The 26,101-nt window shown below is 40.3% G+C and overlaps 1 protein-coding gene across 1 annotated transcript in view; it reads right to left on the reverse strand.

Annotated features, from left to right (window-relative positions):
• LOC115651182 (mucin-5B-like) overlaps window positions 1-26,101 on the reverse strand; it is a 73,404-nt gene that overhangs the window by 36,064 nt on the left and 11,239 nt on the right. Inside the window, exons 7-17 of the mRNA XM_030562140.1 lie at window positions 25,824-25,949; window positions 24,686-24,803; window positions 21,325-21,463; window positions 20,628-20,729; window positions 19,003-19,072; window positions 18,589-18,726; window positions 16,590-16,754; window positions 12,881-12,975; window positions 6,029-6,155; window positions 1,635-1,884; window positions 121-173 (exon numbers count right to left, since the gene is read on the reverse strand). Of these exons, the coding sequence (XP_030418000.1) occupies window positions 121-173; window positions 1,635-1,884; window positions 6,029-6,155; window positions 12,881-12,975; window positions 16,590-16,754; window positions 18,589-18,726; window positions 19,003-19,072; window positions 20,628-20,729; window positions 21,325-21,463; window positions 24,686-24,803; window positions 25,824-25,949 (1,383 nt within the window). The remainder of the gene's footprint in view (window positions 1-120; window positions 174-1,634; window positions 1,885-6,028; window positions 6,156-12,880; window positions 12,976-16,589; window positions 16,755-18,588; window positions 18,727-19,002; window positions 19,073-20,627; window positions 20,730-21,324; window positions 21,464-24,685; window positions 24,804-25,823; window positions 25,950-26,101) is intronic.

Here is a 26,101-nt window from a genome sequence, read left to right on the forward strand (position 1 = left end):
TCAGGGAGAAGCAAGACATGCATACAACACAGCTATCTGTTAAAAAAAACTGACAAATACATTGAAAATCACTTTAAATTCTAAATTACAGCTCAATGGTAGAATTTAGCAAAATCTCACCTTTTTTCATTATGACTTCTCCAATGCAGTCTAATCTTCCTCGAATACATTTGCTAAAGATATTTCAAAAAATGAGAAACTCATCAGCTCTTCTCACATTTATATGAGAAACCATACATTATCTAAAAGCTCTGCCACTCAGGTGAATATCAGTCACACCACTGTGAGTGGTTCATGTAATCACCCATATGCCAAGATGGAATTGTCACCTCAGAGAGAGGAGGAGGAGAAGGGCATACAACTCTTAGGTTCTGTTCTCTCACTTGCAACAGACTTGTTTTATATCTTTAGGCAGTTCACTTCAGCTTTCTGCATCTGTTTCTCCATAGTACTTACCTACTTAAGAGGGGTCTTGGGATACTAAATTAATTAGTATTTGTAAAATACTTTGAGATCCTCCAGTGAAAGGGGCTATATAAGTGCACATTATTATAATTAGTGGTTCTGTAATTCGGTGTAATATATTGAGCTGGTTGAAAATGGCAATTTGTCATGAAAATTTAAATCCTTTTAAAAGCAGCAAAGAGTCCTGTGGCACCTTATAGACTAACAGACGTATTGGAGCATCAGCTTTCATGGGTGAATACCCACTTCGTTGGTTGCATCAGATGAAGTGGGTATTCACCCACGAAAGCTCATGCTCCAATATGTCTGTTAGTCTATAAGGTGCCACAGGACTCTTTGCTGCTTTTACAGATCCAGACTAACACGGCTATCCCTCTGATACTTAAATCCTTTTATTGTTTTAGTTTTTGTCAATTTCTTGATTATTCAATGCTGGAAAATTTTGATTCTCAAAGGCCATTTTTGGCTCCAAAGAATTCTGGTTTTGAAAACTGTAAAAATGTTCTGATTTCCTTTCACATTTTTCATTTAAAAAAGATGAAATTTTCAGTGAAAATAATTTTTTTTCCACAAAAAGTTGTAATACTGGCAAAAAGCCACTTTTACCAAAATTACAAAAAAAGTGAAATTTCAATCAGTCCTAATACTGCATTAGGGGGACTCCTGAGGCCAGGCCATTCACAAATCTACCATTATGTCCCACATTTGCTTCCATCCCACCATTCTTTTTTCTTTCTCTGCAGCTCATTATTCCTTCCCCACTCTCCACTGCCCTCCTACTTCCCCACTATGTTACTTCTACTCTGCTAGCCCCTCTGACCTCCCTCCTCCTGACTTCTGATCAACTCTCCATTTCGTCTCCCTTTCCATGCATTCAACCCCTTCCCATTGCAGCTAATCTCTCCTCTTCTCCTACCAATTATGTGTGGCTCTCACCTCTCATGTTATAGAAGCCTTTTGTTCACCCTTAGAGCACTTGGATTCAACCACTTTGGGGTTTGTCCATTGGACCATGGTGGAACCTGACCCAGTATTGTCAAACAGAAAATCTCATCATCCTTGGTATGATATGAATTCATTCAGAGATTATTACTCTCATGGACTGCAGTGTACGTTGAACATGACAATCCATCTACCACACATTCTTCAGTTCATCTGAAACAACTTACCACATGAGTTTGTCCTCTTGGAATGATTTCCCAGCTTGAATTGTCTTGTCTTTGTAGTAACATGGACAATCTTCTGGAGACACACATTCATCAGCATTTAGGTAGGTCTCCTTGGGACAACCACAGCCCTCTACAGGAGTGCTCTGGATATTACACAGCAGATCAGGCTCACTCAGGGAGCGGCAGGAGTGGTTACAGAACTTCACATCGTAGCTGAATACCATCGTTTCAGGACAGTCCTTAGAGACATCTTTACAAGACAAATGAAATAAGGACTGAAATGGACTTGGGACCTGCAGTGTTAAATTATCACCTCAGCTCTTGATGTAGGTGATAACTACATATACTTTTCCTCCTAACAATGAAGGCTCTTTCCAAAGGAACCCGCCTTACCTAAGGTATTTAGAAAATTAGCTAAAATGCTGAAATATATACAATACTATCACATGTCAGGGCTCAAATACTGCATACCTTTAATATGTCCGTATGTTTAAAAATAAACCTGTGTTCCGCATTACTAATGAGTGTCACAGTTCAGGGCAATTGCAGCTGGATTTCCTCTCTGTGGTCCAGCAAGGGCATGCACTCTAGGCTCCAGGCTCCTTAGCTATCATCTCCCTTGAGCAAAACCCAACATCTCTCTCCTTCCCAACAGGCAGAGGTGCTGGAACAATTTGTATAGTGGGGGCACTGAGAGCCATTGAACCAAACTGTAAACCCTGTATATAACGGAAACCACTTCAAGCAGCACCCAGAGCACCTGTAGTTCGAGCATCTGTGCTGTCCGAGGTTTTTCCAGGCTGTGTTGTTCCCCAGCAGGTCAGACTGCCTAAGCAGACCTGCTTTACTTTTTCTCTAGATGTTAGAAACAGCATTATTGCCCAACGTTACATTACCACACTGCTCTTTCTGAGCAAAAACATTTATTCTTAAAGTGAAAGTATAACAGTGAAAGAAAACAAATGAAAAATAATAAAAGAACCTACACACATGCTAATGAAGCTTATCAGAGATCACCCTCCCCGGCCCAACCCCAACAAGGGCTCTGGTAGGAGTCAGTCCTTCAAACCCCACACAGGGGCTTCTCTGTGGCTACAAGTTCATAACTGCTTTTGATCAGAACAAGAACCCTCATGAATAGGTCAAGTCCTTCCAGTTCTTCCCAGGAAAGACTGGGCCCTCCCTTGGATAGAAGGTCCTGGCTGTTTGCTGGATCAGAAAGCAGGGCCTGAGTCAGTTAAAACTCACACTGTTTTACCCAAATGTCCTTTCTTTGTCTGTTGGTATCTAAAGCATCCAGCTTGAACCAGTATATGCAAGCCTCTCCAGGTGCTGGCACCCCTCTGGAGGTGTTATAACCTGAGAGAATTTTCCTAATTCCCACCACACACACACATACTGTTCTTTGCTACTGGAAGAGCTGTGGTCACTCTCTCTCATGAAATTACATACAGTCCTGGCCCACAATGATCCATAAACTTAGTACAGTAAGATCTACCAAAGATATGAGACTCTCTAATTAGGAGTAATTTGAAAAAAAAATTAACACTATTATTGTACGTGTGAAGTTGAATGGGCAGCTGCCAGAGAACTCTCTGCTCATGACATGCTGTTGCCAAGGAAACTACATGTAGGTTCTAGAAGCTCTCTGGAGAAGAATGGAAAGATGGAACGACTCTTGGAGCATCCTTTGGGAAAAAGAGAAGCAAAGTCTTTTGGCTTCTCTGCGTGGACTGAAAGGTGAAGTATCAAGTCCAACAGGGCTCAGTTATCCTTCTGAGCAAGTGGAAGACTGATCAAACTACATGGGCTACCAGGGAGTGGCATCTTCCAATCTCTACACCAAGTATGTGGTAAAATAACCTTGGCTTACACTAAAAGGTAAGTGGCTGCTACCATTTTAGCTCATGCCAGATTACAAGGAAGAGCTTGAAAGGTGGATTTAACCATAAGGTAGGGCAGTGCAGTGTCTTCTGCGGCTATTGGTCAGTCCAAGGGCCTCTAAAAGGGAGTGGGACTTGGTGGTGTTAGGCAGTGCAGGTCAGTTGGGTCAAAATTTGGAGCCATCAGAGGGACAAATGCTGCTCCATCCTGTCTTTGCTGCATAAGTAACTAATTCAGGGATTAGAACTCTACTGTGAGGTTTTCCGAGAAGAAGATGTTTGATTATAGTATTCACTGTTAAAGATGTGTAACCTTTGAGGTTTGAACTGCCTTGCATCTGGCTGCAGTCTTGTCCTTTTTTAATATCTCTGCAGTATCTGAAAGAGCTTTGGAAATCAAAGCAGTGTGAAACACCAGTGAAATGGAGCACAATCGGGCCTATTTACTCATTCTCTCATGAATAATGCTGCACAACAGACTTTATTCTTAGCAGTGGTATGTTCCCAAAAGGGTACTTATTCTTCTTTAAACAAGTCTGAAGGCAAAGAAGTATTGTGAAGGTTGAACAATCAGTATTTTTTTCCCAGTGTTAGATGGTAAATTGGGTATTGTTTGAAGCTGATATTACCAACTTCATCATGAGTGAATGGAGTTTTGTTTCTTAAACCAATGCTACAGCCCTCTCCTGCTTTTCATAATATAGTTTCTAACTTTTGGCACACACTGGAGTGCATCTTGTTCTGCAATTCTTCACCTGTCAGGAAAGCTTTCAATAGACAGACACTGTATATAATACATACAGCTGTATATTTATAGGCCAATCAGCTGTAGAATACACTGTGTTCCTTTTGAATTACTGTACCAAAAGTTTGTTAAATTGCTTGTACTGTAATTTTAAATTGTTTCTACAATTACATTGTTTACCACATCTGGAAAATTCAAGTAGCTTCAAAGGCATGGAATTAACCAATAGATAGAACAAACTATAGTAGATCCAAGGGGAATCTAAATTGCATATATACCATTATCTTATGGTTTTATATTCAGATGGGTTTCCAGTCATGAAATCATTCATAGGAAAAATGAGAGATTTTCCAAAACTGCTGTCAATGAGCAGCTATTCTCATACCAATCACTTGAGAATTATTGCAAACAAACCACACTTATGATAGCAAGAGTTAATCAGGTGAATCCTCTGATCATCAATGGAAGAATGGTAATGCAGAAATAAAAATGAAGGTAATGGAGAAAACTTCATCCCCGAGTGTCGATCCTGATCCAGTACCCAGTGGGATCAGTGGAAGGTCTCCCGTTAACTTCAACAGTGAATTGATCAAGCCCCAAAGGAGTAACCCCATTTAGCAAAAAGAAGTCTGTGATGTAATATATACTCATTTATAAGCATAAATGCATTTATCTATATATACCCCCCAAAGACCATTGAAACGGTCTATAAGAGACACAGCTATCTAGCAGTGAGATCAGAGCACTAAAAATTAGGACTCCTATATTATTCCTGTCGACGCTATGTGGCCTTTTGAGAGTCATTTAGTCGCTTGGTGCCACAGACTACCTATCTATACAACGGCGATATTAGTACTTAAATTACAGGAGAGTTTGTGGGCTGAATTAATTAATATTTATGAAATATGTTATACTCCTCAGATGATATGTGCAAATACACTTTTTGCAAGAAACTATTACTTTAATGTAACATAAAACAAATCAGTTTAATTAAAACGGTGCAAGTTTGTATATAGGTAAGGACTGATGTAATGATAGATGTTGTCGGTCAGAAACTGAACAGAAATGGATCTTATGGTATCCAAGACTAAAATATATTGGGAGTCCTTTGTATTCAGAGTTTGCCTAATTCCTGCCCATGCTGTGCCTTGATTTAGCTAAGGATATTAGTCCCTTATTTTCATGAGTGATAAATTCATCCCTTATTCCCATAGAAAGAACACACAAGGTCAGACCCTCATCTGGTTTCATCAGCATACTACCTTAACTTCAGTGAAGCAACATCAATTTACAATAAGCTGAGGATATGGCCCAGAGTATGCTTCTATCCCAGGGGTAGGCAACCTATGGCGCATTTGCCAAAGGCAGCATGCAAGCTGATTTTCTGTGGCACTTACACTTCCCAGGTCCTGGCCACCAGTCTGGGGGGCTCTGCATTTTAATTTAATTTTAAATGAAGCTTCTTAAACATTTTTAAAACCTTATTTATTTTACATACAACAATAGTTTAGTTATATATCATGGACTTCTAGAAAGAGACCTTCTAAAAACGTAAAAAATGTATTACTGGCATGCAAAACCTTAAATTAGAGTGAATAAATGAAGACTCAGAACACCACTTCTGAAAGGCTGCCAACCCCTGTTCTATCCTATTTCTAAGATACCTATCACCTTGGCATGTGAGCACAGAACATATGTTTCAACAACATAAGAGCTCCAAAATGTGTTCTCCTGTGCATATACACATGTTAATATGTTACACATACCACAGACCCCAAGCCTCCAGCCTTTCAGGTGTACTCCTCTTGCAGCACAATCTCTGGAGTATGTAGAGAGCACGCTACACAGGGCCGCTTCACTCTTCTCAGCATTACAAGTGTCATAAACACAGTTCTAGGCAATACACAAGGAAACTGATATTATGATGAGAGCCCAAGCAGCAGAAACAAGGAGCCATCTTAAATATTTATATGATCATAAACTCATTGCCAGTGAAACTTAATCCTCAATATTTGAAAACCAAAGAATGTTCCCTTTTTTGGATTACAAAGTGAACAAATTCAACTTTATTATGGGACAATGTTTGCAACTTTTTAGATACACAGATTATTGCCTTTTCATAACACACATTTGGTTAGCTGAGACTGAAACCCTGATCTCCCTCTTAAAAAACATGGCCTCTAACACTGAGCTAAAGCAAGAGCTCTGGTAGCTATCACCTACAGAAATATCCTTATGTTCTTTCTAAGCGGCAACCAGTCAGTAGAAGGCAACATGCTCATATAGTGTTCATGCCTGCTCCTGCTTATAGTACTGGGCAAAGCTCCCATTTGACATCAGTGGGAGAAGTGGCCAGTAACTCTCATTGAAATCAACAGGAAGAGCAAAATTATCCACAACAAAATTCATTCTTGATTTTGGTTAATTGCAACCTATTTTAAAAGTAGCTGGCCCATGAGTTTTCAATGAGATGTAATAATTTGGAACATTTGAAAGGTAATTTACAAGCCATTTTTTAATTGGACCCAAAGGCACATTGGACAAATGAAAGTTAAAATCCCAGGTGATTTCTATGTGACTTGTATCAAAAAAACACTGGAGTGGTTTTCTTTTTTTCAAATTTTTCAGAAACTTCTTTATCTTCAGAATAAACATGGCCATTTTCAGGCCAAGTCAGTTTTTCTGTACCATAATTACAGAGGTGCGAAAGCAGAGCTTTCTAAGGACAGTTTGTTGCAATTTTAATAGGGAGTGGCTAATGTCTCTTTACCAAAAAAGCCGCTAATGTTTAATATATTCTTTTTTTAGATTTGAATTTTAAATGAAGCGAAGTGTGAAGCCAAGATGTTTCAGAAGCACTAAACTTGTATTATAAAGATGTATTATAACATCTTTCTTAGAAGATTCCTTAAGTAACATGTTAGATTACCTTCCAGGTATAAAAAAAGTGCACAGAAAGCTAGTGTCTTACCTCCATCTATTCAGTTTCTTTTATTCAGACCTTAAGACCTACAAGTCTTATCATTTCACAGTGAAAATGAGCTAGCACCATTTGTGGGAAGATAGTTTAAATGCCTTGCTGGTTTCTAAAACCCCAGTCCAGCAAAACACTGAGGCCTATGCTTCACTTTAGACATATGAGCAGCCCCATTGACTACAATGGGGCTATGCATCAGAGCTCATCAACACTTTTTTCATTGGAATCTTTTCGGTGAAAATGGGTCTATGATGTTGTCTAATTAAAATATAATTATGCAAATCATTATTTCTACCATTGTTATATAATTGCAGTGAATCTTATACAAAATATAACTCATGGCCAGAAAGGGTTAAACAGCTTGCAGGCAGAATGACCCAAAGCCAACTTTAAAATCATGTTAAAAAGGTAAGCGAATGGTAATTAGGGCTATTCATTGTAAATAGGCTAGAACTTTGAAATGCAAACCTATATTGTTAGAAGTTAGAAGCAATACTGATTGTGTGTATCTTAAATGCTAGCCAGGTAAACAGACTGTTCCTGTCCGTCACTATAACTATTAATTCAGAGATCAAAAGAGAATATTAACGTTTAGATGAATCTTGGGTGAATGATGATAGTCCGCCTACTGGATAAATTGCCCTATATTAATTTGTGTAACTAATTACTAGTGGTGCTTAGGAAACAGAAGGTTATCTCAAAAGCCTATTGTTTACCCAGAACTGTATGGTCAAGAGGAGGCTAGAAAACTGTATAAAAAACCACTGTGTCCTGATTCTATCCTCTCAGATCTGTTTGAGGCTTCATACAGGGGAAGCTTAGGCCACAAGGACTGAGTTCCCAGTTCTAAGCTGGAACACCCTGCAATGACATTGGACTATAACCTATGGATTATTTCTGAAAGAACTCTTTGCAACTATAAAGCCCACCATCTCTGCTATGAATCTGAACCTTAATGAATTGAACCCATGTCTGTATGTACATTGATCTTTTAACCATACTATTACCCTCTTTTCTTTTTTAATACATTTTAGCTTAGTTAATAAGAATTGGCATAAGCATGTATTTGGGTTAGATCTAGAATATTCAATAACCTGGGAGGTAATGTGTCCGATCATTTGGGATTGGTAGAACCTTTTCTTTTATATGATAAAATAACATTTTCAGAAATCATCATATTTGATGAGGGTACCTGGATGGAGGGCTGCGGCGGGATCACTTTAAGAGAACTGTGTTGTTTGAATTTCTGAGTAACAGTGAGGTATAACAGAAGCTGTTTAATGCTGGCTTGGTAAATCTAACTATTGAATTATCCACCAGCTTTGGGGTTTGTCTGCCTCATTCTTTGTAGTTCATCCTAATTGAGTGACCACGCCTGGCCCTCACTGGGACCCCAGTCTCAGTGGCATAGTAGCTCTAGGATACGTATTACCACAGGTTAATTGGGTTCTTGGATCAGAACCACACACTTATCAATAATTAATTTTGATATTGGAGAGTTTAAAGGTTAAAAATCAGTTACAATGAGTGACCCATGATCAAGAGCCCAACAGAAAAAGCCTGGAAAAATTGTGCTCACAGAGGGAGTTTTCTTTTAAGAGAAAGCTCCAGAGCAGAAACTGAAAAATCTGTCAATTGCCAGTGATAAGGAAGTAGACCCAGCAAAAATGCTTGCATTGAGAAAGCAGCAGCAGTTTGAACATGAACAAAAAATAGCTGATATGAAAAGAGAAGCTGCTGAAGGAAAGAAAGAAAGAAGCCCATGCAATGCAGATGGAATGGCTTGGCTGCTGAGGAGAGGGTTGCCAGACTTAAGATCCAAATCAAAAAACCAATGGAAGAATAGCAGAAAGTGTATCATCCTGAAAAGCCATCTCCTCATAACAAAGGTGGGATAGAATCTATCCAGTTTATAACAATGTCGGTATATTATATGAGTCTAAGCAGTTTTCTGTGTGTAACCAAATATACCCCAACACTGCCACCTTTTATGTAAATGCTTTCACTGTGAACTCAGGTAAAGGTAACCCCATAACATGTGCAGAGAATGTAAAAATCAACGGTAAAAGCTGTTTAGGGCAAATTACAACTTCTAATATCACTCTTGTTAAAGCAGATCTTGTCAAAAAGGAAGATTACTTACCAGATAAAAGTGTTAATAGTGTAATCTTCTGTGAGTTTACTGTAAAGGTGCCTTTAGCCAAAATCCACCCTGAGTGGAATGGTGTTAAACAGGATGTTATAGCTGGTGTAAGGAAGTTATTTCCTAAGGATTTTTTGATTGGGGATGATATTAAAGCTTTGTTCAGTCAGGTTGACATAAACCAGTCAGAGGAAAGAAATAATCCTAAACCTGTGTCAATTAGGGGCAAGGACTTGCCTCTGGAGCGTTTCTCCAAATGTTTGTCTGAGAAAGATAGTGGTTTATCTGTGCAAAAGAGCAGTTTGTCTGTAAATGAAGTTTCTGAATGTCTGTCTAGTATCTGAGAAGTGAATCTGGAATCAGATAAAGCACAGAGAATACTCTTTGGTCAGGAAAATGTTTCTCTAGAGCAGATTAAAGTTAATGGTCAGATTAAAGCCCTAACTAAGGAAGGAAAGGGTACATTCTTGGGGAGTAATGGACTGTTGGCTAGTAAAGCTTGTATAAGTGAGCCTAGGCAATGTAAAAGTGATTTGCTTAAAGTAGATCAGTATGAGCCACTGTTTGTGGAAAGCAGAAGTTTGTCTGTTGGAAGTGGCAACTTGCCTGTTAAGGAAGCTGTCCCACTATCTGAGTATTTGTCTGTGGACAGCCATAAGTGCTGGGACAAGGGAAATGATATCCCAAGCTGTTTGTCTGTTAAAGGGGAATGTTTCTCCAGCTCTTTTTTATGTGTAAAGCAGACAGAAGAAGCCTGTCAGCCTATCATGATTGAAAATTTATCAGTTGACTCAGAGTTGATTCTGGATACAACTAAAGCCCAGGAAGGAAGAGATCTTAAATTTGTGTCTGCTAGGAATCATGACATTGTAACCGGGTTGCATCCAGCTACTGTCATAAATAGCTCCCAGAGACCAAGCAATTCTGATGCTTCTATTTTGCCTGTTGCTAGTGTGTTGCTGGGTAAAGATATGACAACCTTGTCTGATTAGGTTGATATCATAGCCAGGACATAAGGAACACATAAAGGTGAATTGACTATGTTGCCCACGGACAGTGTGGAAACTTGTGATAAGGAAGAAATGGTTCCTAAGCTTGTAGTTGTTGAGCAAAGAGAGCTGCAGGGGAGAAAACACTTCTAACCCTTTGACTATGAAGTCTACCAGCTTGCCTGAAAGCAGGGCCAGATTAACCTTTTGGGGGCCCAGCATCAAACATATTTGTGGGCAGTCATGGAGGCAATGGAGCATGGCGCAGTGAGATCAGTCACCAGAGCAAGGGGCCAGCCAGAGTCAATGGGGCATGGCATGGCAGGGGTGACCCCGCTCCACTCAGCCCAGTGCAAGGGCACTATTTACAAACCGGTAGTTGCCAGATGCACAGTGGCCTGCCTGACCCTGTGCTGCCAGTATGCCCTTTCCCCTCGGGGGGGGGCCCATGCCACACCACACCCCTCATACCTCCACCCAATAACTCCCCAACTCCCTATGGCCAGAGTCCCCCTGGACCCACTATGCCCAATGCTCCCCCAGACCTCCCTCACAAATGCACAGCACCCTGCACAAAACCACCTCTGCCCAAAGCCCCACCACAACTGCAAGTGGTAGGTAGGGGGAGCCAGCAAGGTCTGGGGGCGCAGTGCAAGTGGAGCAGGCAGGGGCCCCTTCTGAGCATGGGCTTGGCTTCATGGAGCCACTGGCACTACTATAAACCACCAATGCCTGAAAGGCAGCCGTGTAAAAATCCTCCTAGTGTGCCAGAGGTGATTCTGGATGTAAGTGAAACTCAGAAGGAGTTTGGTTATTTGTCTGTTGTGCCACAGTTTGTTCTGGACATAATGACAGTTCAGAAAGAATCTGTTGCAGTTCATGATATTGCAGAAGGAAAGGAATTTCTGGGTGAAATCTTTGAGGTCTGTGAGACCTCAATAGCTGTGCCTAGGGAGGGTGAAAAGGAATTGCTTCTTTTGACTCTTAATGGGCCATTGTTGATAGTAAACAGTCTCTCTTCTTAGGAAAGTGTGTTGGTGCCTAATGGCCAAAGTCTTTCAAATAAAAATGAATCTAGTGAATTTGCTTTGGAAAAAGCTAGTCTGGATAGCTTAAAGGAGGCTTCATTAGCTAATATTGGAAGTGAACAGACTGGGTCTCAGGTTCAAGGAAAAGGCTGGATTCCTGGCTTTACATAGCAAAGCAGCCTTATGAATAGACCTGTAGTGAGGTGGCCTGGTTCCCAGCTGCCCCAGAGAGGGAAGAGCCCCTCCGGATGAAACGTCGGGGGAGCCACTGGAGCCTGCACCAGAGGTCAAGGCACAGGACAGGAAATATAAAAGACCAACCCCCGGGCTCAGAAGCTGCCTAGCCACCAGAGAGGCAGGACGCTGGTGTCCTAGCTCCTGCTCGGGAGACTCCTGCCGCCTGTGACCGACCTGAGGACTGGCCATACCCGTTGAGGCCGGACGCCGACCAGAAGCCAATAAGCCTGCCAGTGAGAAGGGACCCAGAGGAGCTGCCCAGCTTACCACTCGTGGAGTACACCAAGGAGTCCATGGTGGTCGATGCCATAGAGGATGATGACCAGATACAGGTACTGCTAGAGGGGGAGGTCGCAAGTAGCCTGGGGGCAACCGACTCTAGTCTGGCTGTGGCACACCCAGAGCTGATGTCAGTGTGTTGCGGCTAGGATCCCCACTGACACAGCAGCAGGTCGTCTGCTGCTGTCAGGGCCCCAGGCTGGGAACGCAGTGGAGTGGGTGGGCCTGCGTCCCCCCTGCCACCCCACTCACTGGCGGCAGTCTCCCCCTTGCCCGGTGCTCAGGACCAGGAGCCTGGGCTTTGGTCTTGAACTGCTTGTTTGCTGCCCCGCCTTGACCGAGGCCCTGGGCTTATTACTGAACTCTCTGCTCAGCCCCTGCCTGAGGGTCTGAGCCCTGAATTGTTTGTTTGCTGCCCTGCCCTGCCCTAGGGCATGGGCTTATTACTGAACTCTCTGCTCAGCCCCTGCCTGAGGGTCTGAGCCCTGAATTGTTTGTTTGCTGCCCCACCCTGACCCGGGCTTGTTACTGAACTATTTGCTGAGCCCCTGCCGGAGGGCCTGAGCCCTTGACTGTTTCCTGCCCCACCAAGCTAATTCGCCGACTCACCGGACTTGTGTAGTGAGGCAGCATGGCTCCCAGCCACCCCAGAGAGGGGTGACCCCAACAGCACACACCTACAAGACCCATAGACACTTGAGAATTGTCATGTGATTTCTTAGTAAGTTCTAATGCATCTGATGCCTTGTGGGTGCAGAAATTGGCAGTTGAAAAGCAGCTGTGTCCACAATAGAAAAGAACCACAAACCCTTGCAGAACATTCTTAAACTCTTGTTTTGTTATTTCCTCATTGGCATTGGTGCATTTAATTTTAAAGAGCAAGTAGAATACAGCATGTAATCCCCGCTGATCAGAATACATTTATGGCAGGGCAAGTTTTGGACTAGACTAAAACAATTCCTTACCTTGACATATGATGCGGGATCTACAACGGAATGACAGGAAGCAAATACACTACTTGTGTTAGACAGAAGTTCACACCAGTGCTGCCCAAATTTTTCTGAAAGGGAAAATAGGGATAAACTACCCAAAGTCACATATGCAAATTTATAATCTCTCTCTTTCTCAATGGGCTTTACAAATCTCTAAAATGTTTTTCATCTTGAAGATATTTTAAGACATTCAGGTAAGAGTGGAAGAAAATAGTAGACAATCAGAAACCATGGTGATGAGTGTGATTAGATTGATAGATATAGTGGACAGACAGTTAGCTATGCCCCTGTCTGAACATTTCCATTGGCTACTAATATCAGTCCTGTGGTTTAGGTTTGCAGGACAGATGTTAGAATGCATTTTTCTCATTTCAAGTGTTTTTTTCCAATCACTTCCAAAGACATGATCGAACTAGCCATGTGATCACCAGCAAGCTGTAGATTTCCTAACACACAGTGGCAGTTACCAGGTCAGATGTTGCACTGAAGACAACCTGGGAGTTTTGGCTGCACATAGGTACAGCTTGCTCAGAAAGGACAGGCAGGGGAAAAGGGAGAACGTGTTGCCAAATATACCAAAAATGTATACATCTGCACTGAGGTTGAGATAGAAATGAGAGGCAACCCTGTTGAAAGTCTCAAGGTAAGGAAAAAAGGAGTAAAAACCAAGGGTGACGTTATGGCAGGAGCCAACTATAGACCACCTAACGAGGAAGAAGAGGTGGATGAGGATTTTTTTAAATAACTAATAAAATAATTGAAAGCATAGGACTTGGTGGTGATGGGGGATTTCAAATACCTACACATCTGTTGGGAAAATAATACAGCAGGGCACAGATTATCCAACAGGTTCTTGAAATGCATTGGAGACAATTTTTATTAAAAAAGGTGGAGAAAGCAACTAGGGGAGAGGTTGTTCTACACTTGATTCTGACAAATGGGGAGGCACTGATTGAGAATTTGAAAGTGGAAGGCAGATTGGGTGAAAATGATCATAAAATGATAGAGATCATGATTCTAAGGAATAGTAGGAGGGAAAAAAGCAGAATAAAGACAATGGACTTCAAGAAGGCAAACTTTAACTCAGAGAACTGGCAGGTAAGATTTGATGGGGAGCAAGTCCAAGGGAAAAAAGAGTTCAGGAGAACTGGCAGGTTTTTTAAGGAGACATTATTAAGAGCACAAAAGCAAACTATCCCAATGACTAGGAAAGATAGAAAGTATGGTTGAAGACCACTCCGGTTTAACTAGGAGATCTTCAATGACCTGAAACTCCAAAAAGAGTGATACAAAAAGTAGAAACTAGGTCAAATTATGAAGAGTGAATATTAAAAAAAACACACACACACACAAGCATGTAGGGATAAAATTAGAAAGGCCAAGGCACAAAATTAGATTAAACTAGCTACGGACATAAAGGGTAACAAGAAAACATTGTGCAAGTACATCAGAAACATGAGGAAGACCAACGAAGGGTAGGCCCATTACTTAATGAGGAGGGAAAGACAATAACAGAAAATGCAGCAATGGTAAAAGAGTCAAATGTCTCTTTTGTTTCATTTTTTACCAAAAAGCCTACCAGTGTTTGGACAACTAACATAGTAAATATCAGTGCAAATGGAGTAGAATCTGGGGCTAAAATAGGGAAAGAACAAGTTAAAAATTACTTAGACAAATTAAATGTCTTCAAGTTGGCAGGGTCTAACAAAATACATGCTAGAATACTTAAGGAACTGACTGAACAGATCTCTGAGCCAATAGTGATCATCTTTGAGAACTCATGGAGGACAGGGAAGATCCCAGAGGACTGGAAAGGGGCAAATATAGTGCCTACTTATAAAAAGGTTAATAAGGACAACTCAGGGTATTATCAACTAGTAAGCTGAATTTCTGCAATCAGAAAGATAATGGAGCAAATATTCAAGCAATATGTTTGTAAGCATCAGGAAGATCATGTGATAAATAACCATCAACATGGATTTGTCAAGAAAAAATCTTGTCAAAACAACCTGACATCCCTCTTTGACAGGGTAACAAGCCTTTTGGATGGGGGGAAACACTGGATGTGATATATTTCAACTTCAGTAAGGCTTTTGATACTGTCTCATATGACCATCTCAGGAGCGAACTAGGGAAATATAGCCTAGATGAACCTATTACATAAGGTGGGTGCATAACTGGTTGGAAAACCATACTCAAGAGTAGTTTTCAATGGTTTCCAGTCAAGTTGGAGGGTCATATCATCTGGGGACCTGCCTGGATCTGTCCTGTGTCTGGTTCTGTTCAATGTCTTCGTAAATTATATGGTTAATGCCATGGAGAGTACACTTATAAAGTTTGCAGATGATACCAAGCTGGAAGGGGTTACAAATGCTTCGGTGGACACAATTAGCACTCAAAATGATTTTGGCAAACTGGAGAAATGGTCTAACTAAATAGGATGAAAGTCAGTAAGAACAAATTAAAAGTTCTACACTTAGGAACAAATAATCAATTTCACAAATACAAAATGGGAAATGACCACGTAGGAAGAAGTACTGCAGAAAAGGATATGTGTGTTACAGTGGATCACAAACTAAATATAAGTCAACAATGTAATACTGTTGCAAAAAAATACCAACATCATTCTGGGATGTATTAGCCGGAGTGTTGTAAGCAAGACACGAGAAATAAATCTTCCACGCTACTCAGCACTGATAAGGCCTCAGCTGGAGTACTGTGTCCAGTTCTGAGCACCACATTTCAGGAAAGATGTGGACATATTGGAAAGTCCAGAGGAGAGCAACAGAAATGATTACCGGTCTAGAAAACATGAGCTACGAGGAACAACTGAAACAAATGCATTTGTTTGGTCTGGAAAGGGGAGACTGCAGGGAGATATGATAAAAGCCTTGAAACTCTTAAAGGGTTGTTATAAAGAAATTGTTTTCCTTACCCACTGAGGACAGCACAAGAAGGAATAGGCTTAAATTGCAGCAAGGGAAATTTAGATTAGACACTAAGGAAAGCTTCCTAACTGTAAGGGTGGTAAAGCCTGAATCAAATTACCTAGGGAGATTGTGGAATCTCCATCAGTGGAAATTTTAAAGAACAAGTTCGATAAACTCCTCTCAGGGATGGTCTAGATAATACTTAGAACTGCCTCAGTGCAGGGGACTGAACTAGATGACTTATCAAGTTCCCTTCCAGTCCTACACTTCTATAATTCTGTGATTTTATGGAATGCAGGGTCAGGCTTATCAGGCCAGATCCTCAGCTAGTGCAGGATGGTGTAGTTCCACTGATTTCAGTGGTGCTATGCCAATTTATATCAGCAGTAGATATGGAGCATAATATTAATAACAATGTATTTGTAGTCTTTAAAGTCCTTTATTCTAATATATCTTCTTTGGGTTTTCAAATTATTTAGTGACCAAATCAAATGGAAAGTGCCACATCTTTCTGCATTACTGTGTCTGTTCTGTTTTTTAAAAAAAACTATCACCTTTTAAACATGGAAGAACAACCTTTTTCAGGTTAAACCCACCTCCAGACGAAACCATTGTGTCCTCTCTTCTAATAGCATTGGAAGACAGACAGCTCTTATGACCATAAACTCCCCGGTTAAAAGATTTCTAAAGCATTATAGGCTACCCAAAATACAAAAGACATTTAGCTCTGGAACATCAGTGAGAATAAGTACCTTTGTCCACACTGTTTGCACAAGGGTCCTCAAAGTTATCTTCAACATCAGGACAACTGCCCCTAGTCTTCCATGAGTTACCAAAGGCTGAAGCTGAATCCTCCACAACTCCACTAATTGTCCGAAAGTCATCAATCGGGATGTTGTTGAAATTGCCACAAAGACCTGGGTGGGGGATAAATCACAATCAAATGGTATAAATAGGGTTTTGAGATTTAGAGGGATGAGCTTAGCTCTCTGATGCTCTAGGTTTCCATCCAGGAAGTACGAAATGAAGACTTGTCTTGCTTGGTATATTTAATATCCACACACAGCAGATTAGCCTTTTTAAGGTATAATTTTTATTATCTACACTACAGTAGAATCAAGGGGCCCCAACAGAGACTGGTGCTGTACATATACATAGTGAGAGACTGTCTCTGCCTCAAAGAGTTTACAAACTAAAGAAATGGCAAAAAAAGTTGGAGAAACAGAATATTATGCCATTTTACAGGCAGGAAACAGAGGCACTGAGAGGTTAAGTGACTTGCCCAGGGTGTAACAGAAAGTCTGTGGAAAAGGTAGGAATCTAATCCACAGTCCTTGAGTCCTGGTCCAATATCTTAACCAGTCTTCCTTTATAGTCTAATAATTCAAAAGATTCTCATATACCACAAAATATGAAATTCAATTTATCTCCCTCAGCAGAGTAGAAGGATTTAGTCGATCCTACTTAGACTTTAAGTTTTTGTTCCAAGTGTGACATTGCACTTCATATGTTTATGGAAATATGCTTATGAGTGTGAATATAATGTAACTGGAATATGCTTTATGCAAAAGGTCTCTTGTAAGGTATCATTACAAAGCTTATATCTACTGAGTGTGTTCATCCTATTTGTATGAATGTATCATTCTTGTATCTGAAACTAGAAATATGAAGTATTACTTTGAGGTCCTATTGTAATTGCAAAGTGTGGGCCATTAATGGTGGGTTGGAATCTTGATGGATCCCGTTAACCAGGACAATTGGTTGTAAATGGCTCTGTTTACTCGCAAACCTTCCTGGGTACGTGCAGGCCAACCCTGAAAGAACGGAGAATGAGGTCTTACAGTGACATGTGATCATGTCACCTAGTATTGCAATCCATCTTAAACCTGGTGCTTTTCCATTTAGAAGGAAGGATGGGAACCCAGAGAGAGACAAAGGATTCCCACCTTGTGCCAAAGCTATAAAAGAAGGTGGAACAGAACAAAGGGGGCTGCAGTCATGAGAAATCCCCTAGTTACCACCTGAACTGGAACTAACAAGAACTGTACCGGGGGAAGGATTGGGCCCAGACTAAGAAGGAGTCTAGTCTATGAAAGAAGCTTATTGGAACATCTCTGAGGGTGAGATTTACCTGTATTCAGTTTCTTAATGCATTAGGCTTAGACATGTGTGTTTTATTTTATTTTACTTGATAATTTACTTTGTTCTGCCTGTTATTACTTGAAACCACTTAAATCCTACCATTTATACTGAATAAAATCACTTTTGTTTATTAATTAAACCAGAATAAGTGATTAATACCTAGGGGAGCAAACAGCTGTGCATATATCTCTATCGGTGTTCTAGAGGGTGAACAATTTATGAATTTACCCTGTATAAGCTTTATACACGAGTAAAACAGATTTATTTGGGGTTTGGATCCCATTGGGAGCTGGGTGTTTGAGTGCTGAAGGCAGGAGCACTTCTTAAGCTGTTTTCAGATAAGTCTGCAGCTTTGGGGCATGGTTCAGACCCTGGGTCTGTATTGTCTGGCTCAACAAGGCAGGGTTCTGAAGTCCCAAGCTGTCAGGGAAAATGGGCTCAGATGTAGTTTCAGCATGTCAGGTGACAGTCCCAAGGTGGTCTCTGCGACCGAACCCATCACACTAGGGATGCAAGGTATTTGAATAAGGCTCTAAGTAATTTGGACAGGAAGTGTGATGGACGTACCATTATAACATGGGTAGATATCAAGAGAGTAAAATACTGTACCAGATGTATGATTTTGGTAAGAGTCATCCACTGTTATGAAGAGCTGCATAATGGGTTTTATTTGCACTTGAATCTGTATTCCAAATGACGTCAAGATGTTGATGTAGAATGTAGACGGTCTGAAGATCATGATGCCATCTAAAAATACATAAATATATCTTTCCCAAGAAAATATGCACAAACCTGCATATATGTGAAGAGTGGACGACACCAAATGTACACCTCCATTTGCTTGCTCAATGAATAGGAATGTAACAATTTTAATATTGCATCAGATCGTGGTCCATATAGTCCAGTATCTTGTCTCTGACAATGGCCAGAAACAGATGCTTCAGAGGAAGGTGCAAGAACCCTGCTGCAGGCAGGTGTGGGATAACCTGGGGCAGATGTGAACACTGAAGAAGGAACACTTACCTCTAGTTATTGGCAGCACTGCAATGAAATTATTGATATAGACATTTCCACAGGAACAGAGTCGAATATTCTGCAAATGGAAAATGAAATATGCCACAATGCCAATCAAATATCAAAGAAAGGGATGGAATTGATGTCACATTCTGACATGCATCAGCCTTGGAAACTTGCTTACAGAAGGAAGAGTCTTTAATAATTCAAGACCCCTCCACCCCATAACACAGTTTGATATTATCTGGTGAGTGGTGGTGTCAAGAGATCTGTGCAGCAACACTGAAAAATTCTGAGAGCTGTACTGGAAAAAAAGAGAACTCATCTTCTAAGCAATATTCTTGACAGCATATGTTAACTCACTTAACTTTTTGAGGATAATAGAGGAAATTTACTTGGAGGAAATTTATATCTTCAGAGCACTGTATGGACATCAGGTCTGATTCTGTTCCCAGAGTAGTAAATTGGAATTTTGCCATAGGCTACAGGGGGAGCAGGATCAGGCCTTCCATCTGGAAAACGATGTGCTGTTATGGTGATTCTACTCCACAAAGGAGATTAGAGAGGATACAGCATAAGGTAACAAAGGTACTATCAAGTCTCATAAATCTTAATGATAAGAAAGGTATAAGAGACCTGGGCTTCTATTTATTTCTTGGGAAAGAGGAGATGTTTTTGAAGCAGAAATTCTCAGAATTATGAAAAGGACCAAGAAGTCTGATAGAGATTCTTTTAGAACCTCTTATCACTGTGAAAAATGCAAGAGGCAGAATCTCAAAAGTTAGGAACTTAGGAGAAAACAGAGGATTTCTGTAGAACTAAGCTGGCAAACATATGGACCAGATTCTTAACTGGTGTAAAGTGGTGTAACACCATGAATTTCAATGGAGCTAGTCTGATTTACATTACCAGAGGAGACCCATAAAACCAAATTCAAGCCCCTTTCCTTTTTCCCTTCAAAACCATCAAGAAGGCATGCTGCAAGGGTGGTGATACTTTAGATCCATTTTTGGTGGCTCCTCCTTACCCCCACCCCATATATGTATATAAGAGTGGCCTGACTTAGGTTGGATCCAAAGAAGTGGGCTGTAGCCCATGAAAGCTTATGCTCAAATAAATTTGTTAGTCTCTAAGGTGCCACAAGTACTCTTGTTCTTTTTGTTCCCAAGAAAGATAATTGAAGCAAAAAGTACAAATGAATTCACTAATTCCCCAATGGTTTGTTCCTGGAGTAGGAGAATTTGTGGAAGATCGAAAAGCACGTGGGTTAGAGAAACAATGGTCCTCTGATCAAGGCATCTGACAGAGGCTCCTAAGATCTATGTCCAGTTCCTGGCTCTGCCACAGACTTGCTGTGTGCCTTTGAATAACTCAGTCTCTGTGTTCCACTGTTATCTGTCAAATGGAGACAATAATACCTCCCCTCTCCCACTCTTCATCAGTCTGTTTAGATGATAAAATCTTTGGGGCAAGGACTGCATCTTCTTATGTGTTTATACAGAACCTAGCACAGAACTCTAATCTTGTAGGGGAATCTTACAAACATTTAATCAAAAAGTGTAGGCATGGAGGGCCAGCTGATCTTTCCTGGTCCTTACATTTCTTTTTAACCTAAGTAGTTACCAAAGACTTACAAGGGCTCTTAATGTGACTAATACATTCTTCAAGCAAGTCATAGTGCTTGATATCCCACACTGAATGATCTCTCCAACAACCACAAAGCTGCTGCCATGGTCCTGAAAATAAGCCAGAAAAACAGGTATGTAAACCTTTTTCTATCATATCATAAGAAGCAAGCAGTGGGGAAAAAAGATCTCTAAAACATTTACAGGGAAATAGGAAAGGACTCAGGCATGGCAACTACAATTGCAAAATGTTACCTTTCACTCCCACTGGCAAAACCATGCCCATTAACCTTTCCCTTATGGTCCATTCCTTCAGCATCTGCTGCTAGTCTATTTTTCAAAGGGCTACTTGGAGGTGGGTCTTTGGATAAGAAGGGGCCAGCTCATCCACCTTCGTTTGCCAGACAATTTTCCACCAGGACAAAATGACAAAATCTATGCTAATAGGTCCACTAGAAAAGTAAATAATTTTTTAAAACTTTTTAAAAATGTGTTGATACAGGAAGGATCCACTGATAAGCACCGAGCAGATGAGATCCAGACTTATGAGGTAGCAAATAGGACCACTCATGCTTAAAAGTTAAGCACATGCTGAAGTGTTTTGTTAGATTGGGAGCCATCTCAGCAAATGAGGCAATAAAGCTCTAACACAGCTTAACTTTTGATCCTAAAAAGACTGAGAAATTAAAGAAGCTATTTTTCATACCTTAGCTAAGACATAATGACAATTGCCATGAAAAATGAACTCTTTGTTATCAAACGTAGTAATGTGGAACCCTCCCTCCACATTGCAATTTCCAGAAAGAGGCAGAGATACACAAACCCATTGGCCACCGGCACAGGTACTATTAAAAAAAAAAAGAAGAACAGTTATAATCAGAATATATGTGAGAAGATATCATCTGTGTTGAAAACTTGAGATGTCTGTATAAATCAGTCAATCTTCTTCCTGTTGTTAGTAAAGCTGGCTGAAAGTTAGGATTTCCATTTCATGGGAAATTTCAACATTTTGAAATTTGTGTCATTCTGAATCAGAACAAAAACAAATATTTTCAAATTTTTGTGCCAAACAGAAATTCCAAATTGGAAAATTTTCATTTTGTTTAGAATTTTATTTTATAATTTTTTTATTTTTACATTACTTCATAACATGTACTAGTGTAAAACTCACACATTATAATGTGACAGAATATAACGGTTGAAATAGCCTATTTTATTTCACTTCATTTTTAAAATAATCAATTGCAGCTGCTACTTAATACTGATTGGTTGATTATCCTCCTTTCTAGATCAAATTGCTTCCTGTTCATGTTGTAATGAAACAGTTTGAATAAAATTTCAGAATTCCCTGAAATAAAGCTTTGGAATTCCCCAAACAAAAATTTCAGAGACAACATTTTTTAAATTTAGAAATATTATTGTTCCCCTGGCATGTCAGAGACAATTGACACATTTTTTAAACAACAAAGAGTCCTGTGGCACCTTATAGACTAACAGACGTATTGGACCATGAGCTTTCGTGGGTGAATACCACTTTGTCGGTGCATCTGATGAAGTGGGTATTCACCCACAAAAGCTCATGCTCCAATACATCTGTTAGTCTACAAGGTGCCACAGGACTCTTTGCTGCTTTTACAGATCCAGACTAACACAGCTACCCCTCTGATATTTTATTTTTTAAACAATGTGTCCATTTCTATCCACAATGGCATGTTCAGTCAGAAAGATATTTCAATGCATAGTTTTGCACCAACTCTAGTTAGTTTGTTACTCAGCTACCTATTCAATGCAATGCTCCTCCCAAATGTATAAGACTTTGCATCATCAGGCTCTGAAATAATAAAAGTTTACTGAAGTTAATGGAAAGAAATTCACCCTTGAGTACTTAAAGATCTAGCTGAAGCAATCTTGGAATCATTAACCGTTATCTTCAAGAGCTATTTGGGGAATGAGTGAGGTCCGAGAGGACAAGACAAGGGCAAACATAGTACCCATCTTTCACCAGGGGAACAAAAATGACCTGTGAAATTACAGACTAGTCAGCCTAACTTCTATACCTGGAAAGATACTGGAACAAATGATTAAACAATCAATTTGTAAGCACCTGAAGGATAATAGGATGAATAAGTAATAGCCCACATGGATTTGTCAAGAACAAATCATGCCAAACTAACCTAATTTCCTTCTCTGACAGTCTTATTAGGCTAGTGCATAGGGAGGAAGCAGTAGACATGCTATATCTTGATTTTAACACAGTCTCTCATGACTATCTCATAAGCAAACTAGGGAAATATAACTAGATGAACCTACTATATAAGGTGGGTGTACAACTGGTTGGAAAACTGTACTCAGAGAGTAGTTATCAATGGTTCCCAGTCAAGGTGGAAGGAAATATCTGCAAGGATCTGTCCTCTCTCTGGTTTTATTCAATATCTTCATAAATGATTTGGGTAATAGCATAGAGAGCACAGTTTACAGACAGTACTGAGCTGGAATTCAATAACAAGTGCAAAGTACTACATTTAGGATTAAAAAATCAAATGCACAAATACAAAATGGAGAATAAGTGGGTAGGCAGTAGTACTGCAGAAAAAGGTTTGGAGGTTATAGCGGATCACAAATTGAATATGAGCCAACAATGTAATGCAGTTGTGAAAAAAGTTAACATCATTCTGGGGTGTCATATGTAAGAAATGGGAGGTAATTGTTTTGCTCTACTTGGCACTGGTGAGGCCTCCTCTGGAGTATTCTGTCTAGTTCTGGGCACCACATTTTAAGAAAGACGTGGACACATTGAAGACATATTTACTCTTGAGAAAAGAAGCATGAAGGGGGACCTGATAACTCTTCAAATATGTTAAGGGTTGCTATAAAGAGGTCAGTGATCAATTGTTCTCTATGTCCACTGAAGTTAGGACAAGAAGAAATCGGCTTAATATGCAGCAAGGGAGACGTAGGTTAGATATTAGGAAAAACTTTGTCACTATAAAGATAGTTAAATAGCAGAATAAGTTACCCAGGGAGCTTGTGGAAGTGCTACCATTGGAGGCTTTCAAGAACAGGTTAGACAAACACCTGCCATGGATGATCTAGGTATACATTGTCCTGCCTCTGTGCACAAGGATGGACTAGATGATCCCTTGAGGTCCCTTCCAGCCCAACATTGCTATGATGCCTTTAATTCAAATGGGCTTTGACTCAAGCACTTGAAAAGGACACTATTTCAAAACCCAGGATGTTATAATTAGTTGAGAAATATCTTACAGATTCTAAATCAATAGCTTTCTTTCCCCAGTGTTGCAGAGAACATAAATGAGTATCTATGCAGGACCTACACTACTTCGTGCTGCAGATGCAGCTCTTCAGCTGGTATGGAGAACTCAAGGTAAAGGACAGTCTTCATTCTTAGAGCTATGCACACAAAGGAAAACAGTAAAACATGAGCATATTGCTTGGACTTCATGAGGAACTAGGGAAATTTTGCAAACAGGAAAAGACAAGGCCTGCAGGAAAAACAAGCATGTTTGTTGAGCTTCTCAATAGACACTAGAATGATGAATAAAGGAGTAAAATGAAAACCAGCAAACAGCATATATGACAGGTCTCTTCAGTGAAAACCTTCTATAGGCAAAGACCAGAGATGGGCTCAAGCTGCAAAGTTTGGACCCAGATCTACACAGAACTAATTGTGAATGCAGCCCACACTAACGCAGTGTAACTGTCCCCCCATAGTGACTAGACCACATAGAAGTTTGAGTCAGCTAATGCCTCCAAGCTAACGGACCTGATCCTTTATCTCAGATGGGAGACGCTCATGCTTTCATCTTCTGAAGTCTCAGGTTCTGTATCTGCAAAGGATTTCCAACTAAGTTCATAACTACATGATGTTCAGATCTCACTATAAACTTCCCTAGAGTTAGTGGTGATCAGATCCTAAGTTTTGTGTCAATACTATCTTTAGTAAAGACAAATATAGGACCAGGATGTAGAGACAATGACATTTAACTCATCAATGCTTTCTAATAAACGCATCTGCTACATTAATATAGTTAGGCTTGTAACAATACCAGTTTTGAGAAGGAGTGGAGTAGGACCCTCCGGTTGCATAGACTTTGCCTTGAAACATGCATGGACAGCTGTTAGTGGGGATGCATTTGTTGCCATTCATGTCATCGAGAATAGTCCCTGTTCAGAAACACTGGCTAATTAATATTTCTTAAGGTAGGAAGGACACTGAAGAAAATTCAGAAAATAAGAAAACATAGTACATCATACTTGGACATTTCTGCATGTCTGGCTTGGGATGAACTATAAGTTTTAAAAGAAAATCACATCTTTTTGCTCATTGTCAGCAGCATTCTGAAAGTTCATCTGTTAGCTGATAGGAGACATTTCTCACCATGGCTAAAGTGCAAATGGTTTTAATTGCAATATGCATTTCTGATCCCATCGGGCTGTGTATTGTCACCTTGCTGAAAAGTGACATCATGTGTGGCAAATGCAAGATTATGATACAGTCTCCATCCATTTCTAATACTGGTTCAGAAATCAGAAAGGAACTTCAGGGCCACAGCCCAGCCTCCATTTATCTATGTGCAAGCCTGCATCTGCACACACATTTTTTGTATTTGACTTCAGCAAGAGCAAGTTCCCAGTGATTTGGACACATATCGAAAGCTTAACTGAAACCATGGAGGTGCCTGACCACCCACCCAGGCTCACACAACATTTCTCTGAATATATTCTCCCTATCAAGACAGCGTCTCCTTCCCTGATCCTTCCCCAACCAGACCTGTGCCTTTTTCTCTGTTCCTACCCCAGAGACCCTCCTATCTTCCTTTCCATTGTCATGATACTGACCCTTTAGAGGTTTGGCTTCAGCCAGGAGAAAGAGATGTAATTCAAACCAATCTTTACATTAATACATTCTTCAGTTATAAGAAACTGTTCATTCATCTCTAGTCGTGGGTCAATACTGGATATTCCATGACTTCCTGGGACAATCCATGCAAACTTGTAAGACACAAACTATTATCTGTCTACTTGCCAGTTTTCCAGACAAAGGAATGTAAAATTCTGTCTACTGTTTTATTTAAGTATGTTCACGTTTTAATGAAGAAGAATGCCTCTCACTGAACAACAAGAGGTATCTCCCCATAAGTCTCTTCATGAGCATAGCCTGTTATAAGAAGGATACTCCTTTACCAGCAGGGCAGAAGCAACCATCAGTACATGGGGCTTTACAAATCTTGCTCCTCTCTGGATTGGCGCATGTGTCAGCACAGGGGTTTCCACATTCCATATATTCCAAGTTGTATGGACATTCCTGGACTGCAAACCCAAATGAAGCAGTTGTAGAGGGTAATGTAGAGGGTAAATAAATGCTCTAAATGCAGTTAATCATTTTCCAAAGGAAACTAACAATCTTGGTTATAAAATGTTCTATCGAGAGCATTAGTGTAATTTTATCCACTTTCGGAACC

The sequence above is a fragment of the Gopherus evgoodei genome, chromosome 4, assembly GCF_007399415.2.
Source record: "Gopherus evgoodei ecotype Sinaloan lineage chromosome 4, rGopEvg1_v1.p, whole genome shotgun sequence".
NCBI lineage: Eukaryota > Metazoa > Chordata > Testudines > Testudinidae > Gopherus > Gopherus evgoodei.